The sequence below is a fragment of the Bombus affinis genome, chromosome 5 (genome assembly GCF_024516045.1).
Source record: "Bombus affinis isolate iyBomAffi1 chromosome 5, iyBomAffi1.2, whole genome shotgun sequence".
Taxonomy (NCBI): domain Eukaryota; kingdom Metazoa; phylum Arthropoda; class Insecta; order Hymenoptera; family Apidae; genus Bombus; species Bombus affinis.
The window spans coordinates 17086282-17104421 of NC_066348.1; the positions used below are offsets into that span (position 1 = coordinate 17086282).

The 18140-nt window shown below is 44.1% G+C and overlaps 1 protein-coding gene across 7 annotated transcripts in view; it reads left to right on the forward strand.

Moving 5' to 3' along the window:
• LOC126916785 (homeobox protein extradenticle) overlaps positions 1-18140 on the forward strand; it is a 41100-nt gene that overhangs the window by 16506 nt on the left and 6454 nt on the right. For 5 of the 7 annotated variants that reach the window (XM_050722942.1, XM_050722947.1, XM_050722948.1 and 2 more), the window contains exons 3-7: positions 7533-7786; positions 11505-11695; positions 12861-12996; positions 13235-13331; positions 14845-15032. In XM_050722942.1, coding sequence (XP_050578899.1) covers positions 7533-7786; positions 11505-11695; positions 12861-12996; positions 13235-13331; positions 14845-15032 — 866 coding nt within the window. The remainder of the gene's footprint in view (positions 1-7532; positions 7787-11504; positions 11696-12860; positions 12997-13234; positions 13332-14844; positions 15033-18140) is intronic. The other 2 variants (XM_050722943.1, XM_050722949.1) reach the window with 2 other exon arrangements.

The following is an 18140-nucleotide window of genomic DNA, read 5'->3' on the forward strand; positions in this document are numbered from 1 at the left end:
AACAAGAGACAGGGTGGAATCGTGCGCGATCCGCGGCACTCTCGTTCCTCGTTAACCCGTAGCGAATATCTTCGGTCGTTATTAAGCTATTAAAAAGTCTAGTTATCGTTGTCGTGGCGTATACAGGAGACGAGTCGTCGAGGGTTCCCAAGCAGGAATGCCACTTCAATAACGAAGCCGAAGCGGAGGAGTCGAGGGGCTTAATTTGCCTCGAGACGCCGCCATGTACGTTCTACCGAGCGCTCGCTCGTCGTATACGTATACATATATCTTTACGTGGATGTTTCTGCCACCTTTGTGTGCACGCGTGTACCTATACACGCGAGCGAGCCGTCTACGCGTACTCGAGCGTGCTCAGCCGGATCCCGCGCTTGTGTACGTTCCACGTAGAGTACATAGCACGCCTAGACCATTTTGCAGCATTCCTGCCATTCTAACATCCGCGTTTCATTAAAAGATCTTGCCCGACCTCTTGGTGTACTTGCACACAGACGCACGCCCTACGGCCTAACACATCGAGAGATGTTCGCTCGAGTCGCCGCGTCTACTATCTAGAAATAAGAGAGAGAAACGGACAATCGAGCGGAGCAGAGGCCACGTAAGCGCGCCGCGGACTCCCGCTTGAGATATTTCTACACCGTGTAATCATTTCGCTTGAATATATTAACGGTGTTTTTTTTTAAACCCAGCAGATTACTCCTAGTCTAGCTGAAAAGAAACATGTGGCAAGCGTCGAGTTCGAAGTTCATCGCCTCAACTTCTGCGAAGCGACGCTTCCAATGCTCGTTTCGCGGCTACATTCTCCGCGAACGGCTTTATTCGCAACGGTGAAAGAACCGCTGGTTCTTCGTTTAGAAAGTTTGGACGTTGACTTTCGATGATAAGATTTCGTAGAGACAGAGTAACTGTCGTTAGTCCGATCTGTGGAAAGTTGAAGTTGGACCCAGTCTCGATTATATATATATATTTTATATATATATATTTTACAACAAACTCTCGAATCTATTTATTCGTCAAGATATAACACAGTAACGTAGAGTAAATCATTTTTGAAATTCAAATCTAAATATATCCTGGATGCCTGGGAGCCAAAGGTCGTGCAGGATCGCGGAGATCGAAATGGCCCGAGTAAATGCGTCGTTTCCACCGGTAGTTAATTAACGACCGAGTAAGATTCGCTGACATTAGACGAGCCGCACCACGGAATACTCGAAGGTTATTGCTCCTTTCGGCTACTTTATGGAGTGTTGATGTAATCGAACCGTGAGCCTGAACCGACGGATAAGATTTTCGAAAGGATACGGTGGACGACGGTGGGAGAGAAAGCGAGGAAGCGGGCAAACGCAAACGCAACATCGCCAGTAATGCGGCATAATACCCCCGTAAGGGGGTTAAGAGTAATTCCTGTCGGCCAGGGGGTCGTCCCTTTCGACATTTACGACGTGTTTTACGCGATCAAAGCGAGCCGTAACAATTATTGGACGATTTCGCGGCCGTAAAATTTTATTCGATCCCACAGTCTCCGTCGGCGATTCCACCCTCTTTTCTTTCGCAATCGCTGGAGGGGATGTTTCGCGCCTCTTGTATGCTTTTCCTTCTGTTTACTGTCAACCTCCGCTGTAATACGATATTCCCCATGATTTTACAGGATACCATGTAATAAGAAACTCACAGTGTCCCGACAAAGATTTATACTTTTGATCGTTTTCTTCGAATATTTTTGTTCTCTCACCAGTTCGTAGAATATAATTAGGTAGCCGTGATGTGCAATCGGATATTCTATTTTACGCTTCGTGTTACGTGGAAAGGTCATCGAAAAGCGAAATTCTAGAGATATTTCTTGATCATCGTTCGACTCGCAGTATGGCACGAAGCCGAGGTGGGATTGAGGGTCGTTCGGGACACCCGGTACACCCTGGGATTTCGCGCGTATTGTAGGTTTGGCCGCGTTTTCTCTCGGAGTGATTTGATTTACGGCGGTTGGAAAAGCCGCGGCGGCGAGCGGAAAAGAGACGAGTACCCGTTCCCGCGGCGGAAGTGGCGCGAGAAAGGAAGAAAATAATAAAAGCAGCAAAGGGAGAGAACGAGTGGAACACATCGAAGATATGGTCGAGCGAATTCGACGCGTGGAACTCGGAAAGGAAACGACGCCTGGATGAGAAAAAGACGGAAAAGGGACGAAGGGAGAAGGTAAAAGGCGAGTAGAGGGACGAAGCGGAGCGAGGCGGAAACGGAGCCGTGACGGCGATGGAAAAACATCGCCACGAACGAGCGTGCGCGAGAAATCGTTCGCACAGGATTCTTTTTGGGAAACGGAAGCACGAAATTGCCAAAGCGCGAAAGAAATCGTAGAAAAGTTCTGCCTCACGAGGAACGGGAAACGAGGAGCGGACGCGCGTCCCAGCCGGAAACGCGGCGCACCCTGTCGTCTATCCGAAACGTTATTATTATCCGTGGAAAGAAATTTAGAATGTGGTCAGGAACTTTGGTCGCTGTGTTCGCTTTTTCCATGCTCGGAAACACACTCCTCGGTTTACGCCCAGTATTATAACACCACTGGATTAAAATTAATATTTTACTTACTTCTTCGTCGTTGTTGCTTTTTCTTTTTTTATTTTTATTTTTTTCCCCCATTTCTTCTGTCGTCGAATTACGTGGAGGAATTCGAGATTGCGTATCGCGGGATGCGCTACGTTATATTAACATCGCGTGCGATATAGCCGGTGGTATGCAATTTTTAAAAACCGGTTTCGTCTGGACGCCTCGTTGCATTAACTTTTTTTTCCTTTCACTATTATATATATATATATCTTTTTTTTCTCAATGTGTTTTCACGCGATCGTAGTACGTTAAATAAAATACGAAATAACTAGACGACGCGTCGATTTGATATTTTGTGCAAGTAAGAGTAAACGGTAAGGAAAGAAGGAGGATTCTACCTTTGAGAACGCAAAGGAAATGGCTCAAGGACTTGTAGCAACGATCGTCTTTCTCAGGATCTGACAATACGATAATGCTTGACACGCGACGATGCTACCTTTCTGAAAGCACTCGAGCAGAACTAGCGTCCGTAACGAAGCGAAACACGATATCAACAAGGTAGAATACCTCTTGGCTCGATTTCTTTCGTAAATCAGAAGAGGGCCGGATATTCTTACAGTTCGGTGTCGATATCAGATCTCTGGGGTAACGCGCAGTCGTCTTCTTCTAGGATTTTTCCCTTCGCACCCCTGTAGAAGCTCAGCCCTGCCGGCCGGATTCACCCTCGAATTAAAAGAGCAGCCATTCCAGCCCCTTTTTCTCTTTTCCTCTTCTTACTTTTCTCCTCTTCTACCTTTTTCCGGTCTGCTATGTCTTACATTTGGGATCGTTCGCGCGCGATGCTGTGTATAAGAACTACGAGAAGGTCGAGGGTGAGAAAAAGAGATGGAGGAAAAAATTGAATGGATTTTGGGAATCGATTCCAACGGATGCGAGCAGACGTCTGGAAGCACCGTTGAACTGGGTCAGGATTGTGGAATCTACTTGGTATTAATGCTCCCCTCCGAATATAATTTCATGTTGCTCCAAAATATCGTCTACGGCGGTGGTACGCAATTGTCTGCTAAATTTTAAACTGAACGCTCTGTCGATAAAATATATCGATCGTCGTAGATAAATTTTTTGTACGCGTTTTAGTTTGTTGGTTTACACGACCGGTTCCGTTTATTTACAGTTTCCGGTATTCCTTCACATTCTTTATTCGTTTGATTACGCGATATTCTTTAAAAAATGTATGTTTTGCGTATAATACGATATGAAACATCATACCAAGGGTATGCTAACGGCGTGTATGACGCAAAACCTATAAAACCGACGAACGGATTAGCGTTGCGGTAGTATTTGTTTGGCCACCTAGATTTTCTAGCGAATTCATATTTCAAATAAACGCCGGTCCCCGTGTCACGTTACCAACCCTGATAGAATCGATAGGGTCGTTATTCAAGTTCCGATTATACTCCCACCACCAGTCATGCTTTATTAATTACAATTACTTGCATGTTTGCAAAGGTAAAATTTGCGAGTTTGGTTCATGTATTTTGCCACGATACAAATTAGCGTCAACTAATCATAACTGATTTTCTTCTTTGTTTGTTTACACCCGCCGATACCGTTTTACTCGCTGTACACGATACACCGCGTGTTTTTGACAAAGGCAACGAATCGAACAATTATTTAACGAATTGAAATATTCCTGTTGCCGTGGCAGCAAAGGAAATCTCACTCGGTACGAGAACGATACGCGCGTTCGAAATGCTTTTTGACCCTCTGGTGATTCGACCTGTGTTCTTTCTCTATCGCGTATCTATTTCCACCAAGCTAGCGGGGCTCTTTCTATTTCCTTTCCCTCTTTCCTCTCTCTTTCTGTTTTCCTACGGTGAAAAGCGGGTAGCAGCCGACAACCCTTTGTTACCGTGCCTTATCTTAATTGCTTTCACGGGTTCCCGTTTAGATCAATACACACCAGCGGCGTTCCACCGCCAGCTCTGGCTGTTGCCATACCTCCGCACCACTCGGCTCCGCTTCGCGAATCTAAATTATCCCAAGGGTTGTTTCGACGAGGGATTTTCGATTTTCTCTTTTCTCCCTTCTCTCGTTCTTCCGCCCCTGTGTACGCAGCCCTTGCATATTTTAGGACCGTTCGCTTGAATCTCCTGCCCCGTTCAGCTCGTTCGCTCAATCTGATTTATCGCGTTGGCCGGACACGTTTATTCTACAAATATATCCACGTGATTCCGTTGCGAGATAATTACCAAAATACGATCGTTCCTCTATCTTTGATCGAGCAATACGAAGAACGTTAGTTGGTTCGATTTATTACGCAGAGAAAATCCATAAAAATTCCATGGTTATCGTTGTCACGGAACTGATGAACGAAGCAGGCAGAGCCTAGACGATTTTTTCAACGAGGCAAACTTTGTCCTGGTCGTGGTGACGCGTAACAGGACGCGAATTAGTCGGACAATTAGCTCGATCTTCAACGGGGTGTCATATTAATGTAGTTCGCTCGCTAACGACCCTCGAAAACGACGAGCGTTACGTCGTCGCGGCTTTGTATAGCCGGTGTTTCACCCGAACCCGTGTGACGAATCCGTGTGCTACGGCCGACGGGAAGTCAGAGAAGGAGGGGAACAGGAAAGTACGCGTACTCGCGTGAGCGGGACTGGGAAAGAAACAGGGAGTACAGAGTCAGGCAGACCGTTTGAGTCGTAAAATGTTAACTGCTAGTAAAACTGAGTTTACGTGCTTGTAAGGACCCCCGCTGGAGGTTAGCAGTCTCTGCGCCTTGCCGACTCGGTACCAAGGGCCTCCCCTTACACCCCTTAATAGCCAGATTATTGCCCGTAAGCCACCCCCGATTACTTTCTTCCCGCTCGATACCCGAAAATAATTTCGGTCGAACGCTTAATTTTGCATGCCGCGGCACATGTTTCTCTTTCACGGATGCGCAAACTCTTGTTCCGCTCTGTAAAATATAGCCCCACGTTTCTAAGACGCTTTCCCGTGGTATTTATTTTTGTAACTTGAGATAATTTCCATATTTTACGTGTCATTTAAATTTTCTAAGATGCGTTCGATCAGAAAAATTTTGCAAGTTTCGATAGACCTCGGGTAGATAACCTCTCCTTCCATGAAATAAACGAAAGTACCGCCGATAGCTGACGATCGTTTAACTTTCAATGGAACAACTTCCTCCTTACAGCATCACCGTAAACGTACGTTTTATTTCTTTGCTACCTGAGCGAACGACGCGGGTGAAGGTTTTTCATTTTTAATTACCAACAGTAGCGTGAAAAGTTCTCGGCCGCCGTACCACGGGCAGCAAAGTTTTAACGATATCCTGCTGACTGCTGGTAACCTCCCCCTAACTCGTCCTCGAAAACTGGCAACTACTTGTTCGCAACATCTTCCGTATCGCATTGCAAACGTTCTTTTTAGTTATCGAATATATAGAAGTTTTCGTAACGATCTTAAAAAGTTAGCTCGCCACCGCTAAACCAATGGATTCCAAATTCAGCTTTCTCGAGAATCAACGGAAAGTTTGAGGACGATTCTCCATTGTGTAAGGGAGATTCATTAACGAACGGGAAGGCACTGACAGAGTCAGCGCGTAACCGTAGTAACATCTTTCTCAAAGAAACGGTTCCCCAGTGATCGACTTTGTGTCTTCGCCCTTTCAGTCAAGTCCCTGGAGGAATTTGAAACTTCAACCCCTTCGCCGGCGCTGCACACCTAATTGTTACACTTCGTATAAATGCATTAGTTCCGCGCATTCGTTTCACGGTCCCACGAATCCCGGCGAACTTTCACACCCTTCTCCGTTCCTCTTTAGTCTCTGGAGACTTTTTTTCCAGTAGCCAGGAACTGTATAGAGTCAGGAGAGGAAGAGGGAGAGAGAGAAAGGTCCTAACGAATTTAAATGCCGCTCAAATAACCGCAAATGTAATTAATTCAATCTTCAAATCTCAGTCGAGGGATACGTAGGGTTGAAACATCGCGTCGTTCGTTCAAAAACGCAACGTAGTATTTTACTTAACTCCTACTTTAGTTAAGCTATTTGAATAGCTTTTTATATTTTTGATTCTTTCGTTTCTTCTATCACCGACGTTTATTCTAGTCACAATCGTTCAGTGACATTCATCCTTTCGTTTACGTTCGCATGCCTTTTTAGTCCCGCGAGTTTCTCTCGAAACAGCTACTTTCACGCCTGAGTCTTTGTTTTGGCTAACTTTCCTGCTCGACAAACAACGTACTCGTCACTTTTTAAAATCACAGGAAGAATAATCGGTTCCGTGGGGAAGTGTATATCTCGCGGCAGTTTGCACGAGTTTCCTGGGCTGTCGTTCATCCCCTCGGCGTGCTTACTCGTGCGTGCACGTGTTGGTTTATGTAGCAAGAAGGGGGTGAAAACTGTCGAAAGATGCATCTTTCTGGAAGAACTGTCACACGAGGCGAACAACGGAAGGAAAGAAAAGGAAAGAGAAAGTGCCTCGCTCTCTGTGGTTTTATGGGTCGTCCAGCTCCATCATGCGCCGTAAAAGTACGATAAAACCACTGTTATACCGTGGAAAACCACCCCCGTTTTAAAGCACTGCGTGCATCGGCCCTTAAGACAAAAGGAACGAAAGGATCGAGAGACCGGGATGAAGATACGAGCGAACATCGAAGTAAAATTGATTCTTTTATGATCGATAAACGCACGCGACTTTTCCCAACCTGCTCTGTCTCTTTTCTCGTGGAAACACGATCTCGCGCTGGGGGTTCGCCGTTGCTTCTCGTCCGTCGAGGAAAATTGTCACCGCTTCGATGTACTTGCAACCACGGGGATGCTTTTAATATATTTCTGGACTAGTCAAAGATTTTGATAATTAGGGCAATATTCACTGCGATCTTTCTACGTTCATATCGAACTTTGCTCGTTCGATCGTTCATAATCGACGCAAGTACGATACATTTTATATCAAAGCTTTGGTGATTTTTTACTGTTTCAGTTCTATCTTTACGAAATACTCAGGAAGAGGAACCACCTGATCCGCAGCTAATGAGGTTGGACAACATGTTGATCGCGGAGGGTGTCGCAGGACCGGAAAAGGGTGGTGGCGCGGGAGCTGCGGCCTCTGCCGCGGCGGCAGCGGCGGCTGGACCACCTGGACAACCTGACAACGCCATCGAACATTCGGATTACAGAGCCAAACTTGCCCAAATTAGACAGATTTACCACCAGGAGCTGGAGAAGTACGAACAGGTTCGTAAATGGCCATTCTCTTATCTTCCATACATCGCAGACTGTTACTGGAATTTCAGATATTCTTTTTTCTGTGCTCGTCGTTAAATTCTCGAAAAAGTAAAGTGTTTCCGAATGCTCGATGTAATCGAATATAAGGGGTCACTGTGTAGTTTTTCCGCGGGATTTTTTTCTACCTTCGGGCTAAGCGATAAGAGGCCAGTTTAAGGGTAGCGGCGGAGTACGAGACTCGTCTCTGTTCGACGATTTGCGTGCTAATGAACCGACTCACTCGTGTTAAGTAAAATCTCGCGTGTCGGCCAGGTTAACGGCTGTATCACGAACTGCGGATCTCTATAATGTCAGGAAATTCCCTACAGGCTATTGTGTTTCGTGCTCGAAATTCGACGAACTTGTAAAACTTTACCACCAGCCTGTCCTAATACTTTTGTAAAACGTTCTAGCTTTCTGATAACCTGTTAACGCTCGATTCCTTTGCGAGATCGATTAGACCGTTCGAAGATCCTTAAATTCGTCCGCACGAATATTCAATCACCGCGTATATCAACCGGGATATCGATTTGGTTTTTCATCCAAGCTATTTCGTATCCGGTTTCCAGTTTCGTTATTTCTATCGTGAAAATCCAACGTTATTTGCTAGCACCGTACCACGGAACGTTCGTTGTAACGCATTCAATTCCAGCTCATTAATATGCGCGCGATTGAAACGAAAAGCATCGGTGGCGTGCAACGCGCATGATCTCTCTCCCTCTCGCCACCACTCACTTATCAACGATAAAAGCATAATTCTTTTTAACGCCTCTCGTGTTTTCTCTCCCTTTTGCATACTTTGCAAATAACCGTGGCCCGTCATTCGTACTGGCTCGGCTCGTGTATTCGCGCGTACATAAATACCAAATAACTCGTGCTCGAGTTCAGTGTGGAAGAGAAAGAGAATAAGATAGACAGAGAGAGAGAGAGAGAGAGAGAGAGTGAGAGAGTGGGGGGGGGTGAGAGCGTGCTTTAATTGCCACACCCGTTTCGACCCCATATTTCACCGTGTGTCAGCGGTCTTGATGTCTCCCCGCAGTAAATACGCACACCCTTGCTTCGAGGTCCACCGGCCTGTATATGGACGCGTGTGAAATTCTTTGTAGACGCAACAATATGGACGCGGTTCGTTTCGAGATGTATGCGCTCGCGTGCACACACGCCGGTGCAACTGCAGTTACCGGGGGTAGTTGACGCTCTATCGATAAGCCTGGTCATTAACAAGTTCAAACCCCATCCTGCGTTTCCCTTCTTCTAAGAGTTCAAACGTTATCGAGTCCGATGGTTTCGTTTTACTTCCGTTTTTCGCCTTTCTTCCAGCGTTTAGCTTTAACCACATAGACGATCCTTTATTTCTTTGTCCGACGTTAAATTCGGTTTTCGTTCCTTTTTCGGAATAACGTCAAGCGAGATTCGCTGCAAAATAAAATCCACTTCTGGGAGAACTTCTCTCTTTTTTCACGCCGCTCTATTCGTATCGCCTGCAAGCTCGCGATTGTTATTTAAAGGAACAACGTATACCCTTGTTCCGAACGGTATTCGGATAGCCCGTGCAGTTTGGTGAGCTTGGATAATACAATGTATCGAGTTCTGCCGTAGAATATATTGCCGCGATTAAAAGTAACGTTATTACCGGTTGATATCGTCGTGGCCAAAAGTTTTATCATAACCGAAATTTACTATTCAAATTCGCTGCCCGAGTCACTGCATTAGGGTGAACGTCTGCCTGACTATGCAAAATGGCGTGACAAGTACGAGAATAGAACCGCATCGAGTTTTACGAGATCGCGTGATCACGGCCAACAAATACCGTCTGGCATGAATCTTACTGGTGCATGCCCTCCTTTGTTTTGCCCGATTCTTCCTACAGATTTTAACCTTTTCTCTGCGAGCTTTCTGCGCGTTAAAACCATCGTCTTTTCTTCGGCGAACAAAATTTACGCAAAGTCGTACACACTGTTTTCTTCTAACATATCGTAAAATTCAATCCATTTTGTTTTTCCGTTTCTTCTTCCTCTTTCCTTTTTTTTTTCTTCTTCTCGTCTTGTTTCGTTATCATAATTCAGGATAATGGGCAATTTGTGCGGCAATTCGTTCATGAAAATTGCTGCAAACTTTGCTAAATTCGATTACATAAGAAAAGAAGGCTATCGTATATTGCGGTAGCCGCACAACAACCGCGGCAGACGTAACCACGATCAGGTATATTTAGCAGCATGCAGGTTGGAATTTCGATAACGTTCGCGAGCCAAAACCCTCACGGTGCTATATCCGCGAAATATTACACGCATATTAATAGAGCGAACTACAGTAAAATTAGAGCCACCATGAGAAATCTCATTTTGCACGGAGACGAATTAACGATCGTCATCGGGACACTTGTTGGCTTTGCCATTTCAGGAGATGAATATCGACGTTTCGCGATTCCCTTACCTCCCTCAAACTGTCTACCACGTCTTGATTGTACAAGATACGGTTGTACAAGAACCCACGACCTCGTTTCTCCCTTCATCTTCGCCCGTTACCTCGCCTTTTATAAGCCATCTATAGTACTTGTGGCACAAGTTTTCATTACGATCTTTAATTATATGCACGCGGTATTTTACCTTAGCGGACGACAAATATTTCGCTTTAAAGAGAAACTGGTATTTGCCCCGCAATTGCCCTTTGTTCGATAGAGCGCTGTAACAACACCTGACGGTTCACTGGTCAATTTAAAAATTCCCGCTAAATTACTTAAGAAAATATTACTTTTTGGTCCGTCGTTCCGATAATTTGAAAATTGAAGGAAACACAAATACGTAGAGAAGAGCATAATTCTCAATGGGTTTTCCATCCAATCCACCTACTCGAGATCGTCCCAAACCCCTCGTCCTAGGTGAACAGCGAGGCAGGAACGAAGCTGATCCACCCCACCAAGTCGGTGGTGTACGCTCGTGCAAAGAGAGAAGAGCAGAAAGGAAGAGAAGAGAACGAAGAGAAACGCGGTGGATGGAAGAAAGACGAGGAGAGTACCAGGGTATGGCGGCAGAGTGGAATCCATTTCGAAATTGCGAGCCACCCTGTCCGACTTCTCCCCTGCCAACCTCTTCCTTCCAACGCCTTCCCTCAGGAAAATCCACCCTCCTCCGGTACCCTTCGCCCTCCCCTCGCTCGCTCCCCTTACCTCTTTCCTTTTCCCACCACCTTACCTTCTCTCTTTCTTTCCACCAGGCGCCCGTGTCCTTTCTTCGCTCCCTCCCGAAGGTAGCGTGCTCGTCTCGAATACTGATATCGAGCAAAGTCCTTTTTCCCTTAAACCGAGCAGCCACCAGGAATAATGCATTATACGTACGCGCCTTTCTTCTCGCTTTTTTTTTACCCTCGATCCTCGCCCCTTCTCTCCCATTTTTCGGTCTTTCGTCCTGCTTCTCCCAAGGCTTTCCTCCGCTTCTCTTTGCGATTTCGTCCTTACCTCGAAACGTCAGCGATCTTCCAAGCCAACTTTTGACGTTGAAACGACCTTTCTTTCTTCTTTTCCTGTATCCAAAGAAAACTCGCGAAGTCCTTTAGACGATACATAGCGTGTTTCTTCTTACCTGAACCGAGCGTTTGTCCTCGTTCTTTTATCCATTTTAGGTTTTGAAGCGCGGAAACACGATCCTTGAGCGTTTGTTAATAACGAGGTGATTTTTTGATTTTGTCCCAGGCGTGTAACGAGTTCACAACCCACGTAATGAATCTACTGAGGGAACAAAGTCGTACCAGGCCAATCACGCCGAAGGAGATCGAGAGGATGGTTCAGATTATTCACAAGAAGTTCTCCAGCATCCAAATGCAGCTTAAACAGTCTACCTGCGAGGCGGTGATGATTCTGAGGAGTCGATTCCTCGACGCAAGGCGAGTGTTTGTCACATAAACGTTGTTCGTTTATTTTTATTACGTTAAAATCTCCGTCGCAGTTTTCACCGATGAATTGATTAAACGCATCGGCACTGTCTTAATTCTTTGTCCTACAACAACGAGCGAGATTCGTGATAAAATACTTGAGTCAAAAACAATAAGCACGAGCCTGATTCGTGGTACGTGATTCGCCGGGACAAACGTAAACAACGCGAGTCAGACTCGTGGTTCAACTGTCCTCGATGTTTCGTTGCTTTATTTTCGCGTAATTCTTTTTACGTTCACACATTTAGGTTACAATTCAGTAAAAGGATTAAACAACTCTTATACCTATCATTACAGTAAAAAGTAGTGAGAAATATGTTACTATTGCAAGTAGTGATTCGATAGATTCTCGTAATAATGAATGGTAACGATATTGTGTTTCTTATTATGTTTCATTGTTTCGAAAAATATCACACAGTTGAAGATTACTAATTTTCTACGAGTTTTCTCAAAATATTATTAATTTGAACTAATTATTAATTTACAACTTGCTGCTTATACATTATCCACTTTCAAATAATAAATCATTTTTCTTCGTTAACGAATCGATCGTAATTACTTACCAGACATCTTAAAAGTATTGGTTGTGCACAAACGTGTTTATTATCTCACAATTCTTTTCGTTGCACCGAAATATACGTGTTAGGAGACGCGTACACTTTGCGCCAGCTCGAACGCACGACTGAACAGCTAAATGGCTCGACGTGTGATCGACCTTCTTGTTTATTGTGGCCCGACCAATCGGCTGTTAGCGTGTAGGACAAGAGGTTATCGGCAACAGTTTTCAACGACATATATTCTCTGTGAATTATATACATCATCAATAACGTATAACGATAAGCGATTTAGTAGCAGATAGGTACGTTCGAAAGAAGAACGAAGAGTGGAAAGAAATATTTTTATAAAGGAACGTAAAATACAAATGTTCATCTATCGGTAGATTTTCCGAAAATAAAGACTCAAATTTTGAGATAATTAAGATTGAATTAATTATTGTCAAATAAAACCATCGTCGATTCGAATCATAGGGATTAGGACTGATGTTGTGTAGTAATGTACAGTTGGTGAAAGGCGAGTGTTATCCGTTGTGAAAAGGAAATCAATTGTTACGTTACAGGCGTAAGAGACGGAATTTCAGCAAACAAGCGTCGGAAATTCTAAACGAATACTTTTATTCGCACCTCAGTAATCCGTATCCGAGTGAAGAAGCGAAAGAAGAGCTCGCACGAAAGTGTGGAATCACCGTGAGTCAGGTAAAGTAAATCAAAATATTTCTTGTAACCTCGACCCGTTGCTATCGCGTAACGATAATTCACGCGTGTCAATAATTATTTTGAAATAACGGAAATTACCGAAACAACTATTCCCGATTGAACATTTTTCAACATCGGCCGAAGATTTATTAAATACGATGACCGATTAGTTTAAGGTATTTTTAAAATAATACGATTGCTTAGCGACCTTGATACAGTTGTTCTGTCGTATTTGTAGGTTTCCAATTGGTTTGGCAACAAGAGGATACGCTACAAGAAAAACATAGGTAAAGCACAGGAGGAGGCGAACTTGTACGCAGCCAAAAAGGCAGCTGGTAAGTTCCGTCCTTCGCAAATGAGCGACGGGTGTTCCTTGAAGAGTTCGTTTCGATAGCTTGCTCGTATTAAGGATATCGATAAAAATGAGCAATAAATTATAATATGAAAGTTAAATTCGAAAAATTGAAAATTCGATTCTTTTTATTAGCCACGGTTGATACTGGCGGAGTGTTGCTGAGAAAACGACAACTGCTCGAGAGCAAACTCCTTTTACATACACGGATAGATTATTATTTAGTGAGATTTCCACTCAACACCAGTAACACTTCTTCGCATCATCTTCTTTTCATCGTCGCGATCATTTTTATATCAAACTCGATATTGGTGTAGAGGAAAAGTTTACGTAGCATAGCGGTTTCATCATTATCACGAGTAAATTATCGTGAGATTCAGTTACTCGTTACTCATTGTTCGACTTGGCTCTGCCACCGTTATTGTTCCGGCTGACTAATAAATCTTTCAGGAGGAAACGAAATTATCGACTAGGGTTCGTAGCCTTTTTCTTTTTTTTTCTCTTCGCTATATAAAAAGACACGTTCGACTTGGAGCTGTATAACCATCTTAAATTATGCAACTGTCTTAACGTATCTCTCGCAAACACGACACGACACGATTTCCTCCAATAACGACACGTCATCTCGGTTCATTCGTATTTACTTTTTCGCATTCTCCAGGAAATTAGAATAAAAATTCCGAGGGTGTTTCTTCTGGAAATTCTTCGCATTCGCACAACTTGCTGGTCGCGATTACGCGTACTTTTCTTAACAACCGAGACGTTTCTTTATTTTAGAGGGCAAGGCGAGATATTTTTAACTTACCAATTATACGGAGAAAGAGGGAACGAAAGATGAGAAGAGCGTAGGAGAATACACGAGTGCAGGAGGGCGATGAGATGCCGGCGTTCTCGCGTTTCTTTCGACACCCTCCATGCATTTGTCTTTCCTCAGCCACGCTCCTGGTAAACGGGCCGCAGTCTTCTCGTAATTAAAGAAACGGAATTCCAGCGATACTGGCGCCAGCACTGCGGAACCCAGTACTTCGTCTCGGATAGCGGAAATGTTTTCGCGTTTCGAAGGAAAAATTACTCCTGTTACATCGTGAAGTAACCAAGCTAATTTCCAAGTTATTCTGTTGTCGTTCAAATATTCCTATCGATACTTTACATGTAGTCTGAATAATAGGAAATTCGTTGAAATTTCGCTTTCATCCGATAATTCGTTCGTTCGATGCGGAATCGTCGAAGACGATTTCACGATACGTATGTCGATTGAATTAATCGGTGGCGTCTATAACTAGTCCTATTGGCAGTTATATATATGTCGTATTAAGAAGTCAATGGAAATTCGAGGGAAAGATGATCATCGACGACGCCACCGATTACACGAGATACAAAATTAGAAACGAGCTCACGTTTTTTTTTTTGCGATAAACGAAGATGTTAATCAGTGAGGCGGAAGAACTTAAAAGACGCACCCTCGAATTTTGTATGCACCGCGATTGTTTCTACAGCAGCTTTTGCAGGAGCGTCGCCGTACAGTATGGGTGGTGCCAGTCAAGGCACCCCGACGCCGATGATGTCGCCGGCGCCACCCGGTGGGCCACAAGACATGGCCGGATACGGGATGGGCATAAACGGTAGCGACTACGGCTCGCAGCCGTACAACGACGGCTCCATGGGCTACGATCCTATGCATCAGGTAACCGTCAGAACTTCTCTTTCTAAGTAAATTCATTTCTACCTCGTAGTCAGCAATCATTGCCTCGCTTTCATCAATGCCCTCTTGCATTCTTTGAGCATGTTAGATAAGTCTTGATAACGCTTAACCCTGATATCGAGGGATCTTCTGTGTGGCTCGAATGAATGGAAAGAGACGACAAAATGTTTCTTTTCCTATCGTTTCCGTTTCGTTTCGTTTTGTTTCATCTTAAACGAATAATCATCGTATTTGGATGTAATAACGTCGGAACACCGCTCTCGATTTCCATCCATTTTCAAGCCATAGCATTGTGCTTTCATAAACGCATGCGCATCTCACCGCATATTCACACATATTGTGAGAAAGGACGTTTGGATGGGGAAGAGAACGAGGGAACGAAAGAAAGAGCAAGGAGGCGGAAAGGAAACGCAGCGAATGTGGTATTGGTGATGGTGAAAGAAAATTTGAGCTCGTGCTTATATACAGGGTGATTCGGTTTCAAGCAAATCAAAAACATAAAAAAGGTGTAAACGTTAAATACATACACGCATTAAGTGTAATTACAGGCTGGTGATTTTTATTATCGATCGAACACTCTGTATGGAGTTGAGCGCGCGTGAATGTCGTGTTATGATAGCTTGTAAAGAACCGCGCGTGCGTCTGTAGGTGCAAGTAGGTGCGTGTTGTTAGAATATATAGGACTGGATTGGATATGCTGTTGCTGGCCCATAAAGATGGTCTTAGAGGAAGCCGATAGTGGTGGCAGGAGCGGAAGGTTGGAGGAGAAAGAGTATCAGGGAGTGCACACGGAGCCAGCAGTAGCCAGTAGCATAAGGGTTGCTTAGTATGCATTGGAGTTGCTAAGTCACTTTTTAGGTAGGGTTGCTCCCTCACATATTAATAGACTTGGTAGGTGCGCGTCCCTGCTTCTAACGAGCTGCCTCTATTCGACCGATGAAACGCAACGGGACTGTATCTTCCGAGATCCAAAATTCCTCTGTATCTGACACGTAAACGAACGGCAGTGTCATGATTTCGCTAAATCTCGTTTGTTGTTTCTCCTTTTATTAGGTTTCCAGTGACAGCCTTTAGAAGGACAGTAGTGAAAAAAATAAAGTCCCGTCAAAGGATAAAAGGATCGACGTTTGAAATAGTAACTATGCGTTAGCAATTTCTGTCCTTATGGTTTCCCCTTGTATCCGCGTTGTTTCAAAACAAAGGAACAAAATGTATCGTACAGCTTGTGTCCGGTTCTTCGAATCCAGTAAATCTTTCTGACATGCAATTTCGACGGTGTCACGTGATAAAGAGTGACGTTGAATTAAATTCATGCACATATACAAACGAGCGAGCCGGTTGCTCGACTAGCTCGGAAATTTGTAGATATTCTCAATTGCTAGATTAAATATCCCCCTTGTCGATACGCCAGCCGTTTGTCTGTGCGTACTTCGTTACAAATGTTGCACCGCGTCATCGTTCACTCGCTTCAAAATACGTTCTGATGCCGGACGTTCAAATCTGTATCGAATGAAAAGTGCATCTTTATTCTATGCTGTATTACCTATGTCGAGAATACCCGCGATAGCTCGTTTATTCGCGCTGCTCTTAAGAGTTGCTCTCCTCTATCGAAAAGGGAGAATCGAAAAAGCAAAAGGAATCGTTTGGTTAACGTGTATCGTCTTTAAAGTGATCCGCACTGAGAGCTATTCCGCTCTTACGTTATCTTCTCCGTTCGTATTTTTCTCATTACCGTTGCATTTCCAGAAATTCGAATCGACCAGGAAAACCGGAGAAGTTCGCAGGAAAATTAATTTCGCGGTTCATCCGGTTCGGCCATGGTTCCAGTCCCAGGGGCGAGAACCCGCTCGAAATGAAGCGACTAAAATGCATGCTTTCTCCTAGCTGCCGCGTTTTCAAATCACCTCTGCTTCTCGTTTCGTTTTCTACCTTCGTCTGGTTCGGCTACGTCTGAACTTGCCTATTCTTCACTTCTTTCTCGTTACCGTGAACGTCCAAGAATTTTCTCGAGTCGAACACTCGTGCTTCTTCTATCTCGCTTTGAATTCTCCACCAACTCGATATCCATCCAAATCAACTTTGAATTTTCTTTTTTTCCCCCTACGTGTTATATCCACCCAAAGAGTTTAGAGTACAGAATAAACGTGCTTCGAATTGCGCTTTCACCGGCAATTGACACTAAAAAAAAGACCTCGTAGCAATGATAAAAACGCCCTTGCTGCTGCAACTGGCACTAACGTTTCCATAATCGCATACATAACAAAAAGGCAATTGCTTGCACACGATTATATGTATAATGTATCAGCACCAAGACTATTTTTTACACATCGTGTCGGATCTGTCTAACATAACGCCCGTTTGGCCGATCTATAATCCGTTTTCCCGTTGCTACACTTTTATCTGTGGTTTCATTTGATCTTTTTCATAACCCCGACTTTTAATCGCTGTTGGTTGGTACCCCGAATCTAACAAAACGAAGCAAAGAACTGTGTTTGTTGCAACAAGAAATTGGGGTGCGGAGTGTTTAACGTGTGTTCGCACGATTTCCAACTGTATTTTCTTGGCTCAACGACAAAAAAGGAACAAATCTTCAAGATCACGAGCTTGATACATCTCTGTCTTCTTTTTTTTTCTTTTTTTTTTCCTTTGTATTTTTCAAGTAATATCGACTGTCGGATAATCGCACCTGCTTTTCGTACGCTTGTCGGGAAGATATCTACTGATAACGGATAATTTTAAACGTAGACTCGCTAAATATAATTTACGCTATACACCTATAGCGTGTCGGAGAACTCTCGAAAGAAATCTAAAGTTTCAGTAGATACCAACTTACTTCTCTCGATATTCGGACTCGTTTCACGATTTTTCCTATATAGAAAGTAACTTGGAACATACGTAACTCGATTTATTAATTGGGCGATTCGTTCGTAAATTTCGCGATCACATATCGTACGATATATATCCGCGGTATATTTACGCGGGATAGCGAAGAGGGAAATTTCATTTCAGCGAGATATGGCGCGAGTTTGTATCTCGAGAGAAGGTAAGGCGACCCGGAAAGGGGGATCGATTGGCAAAAATGCACCGACG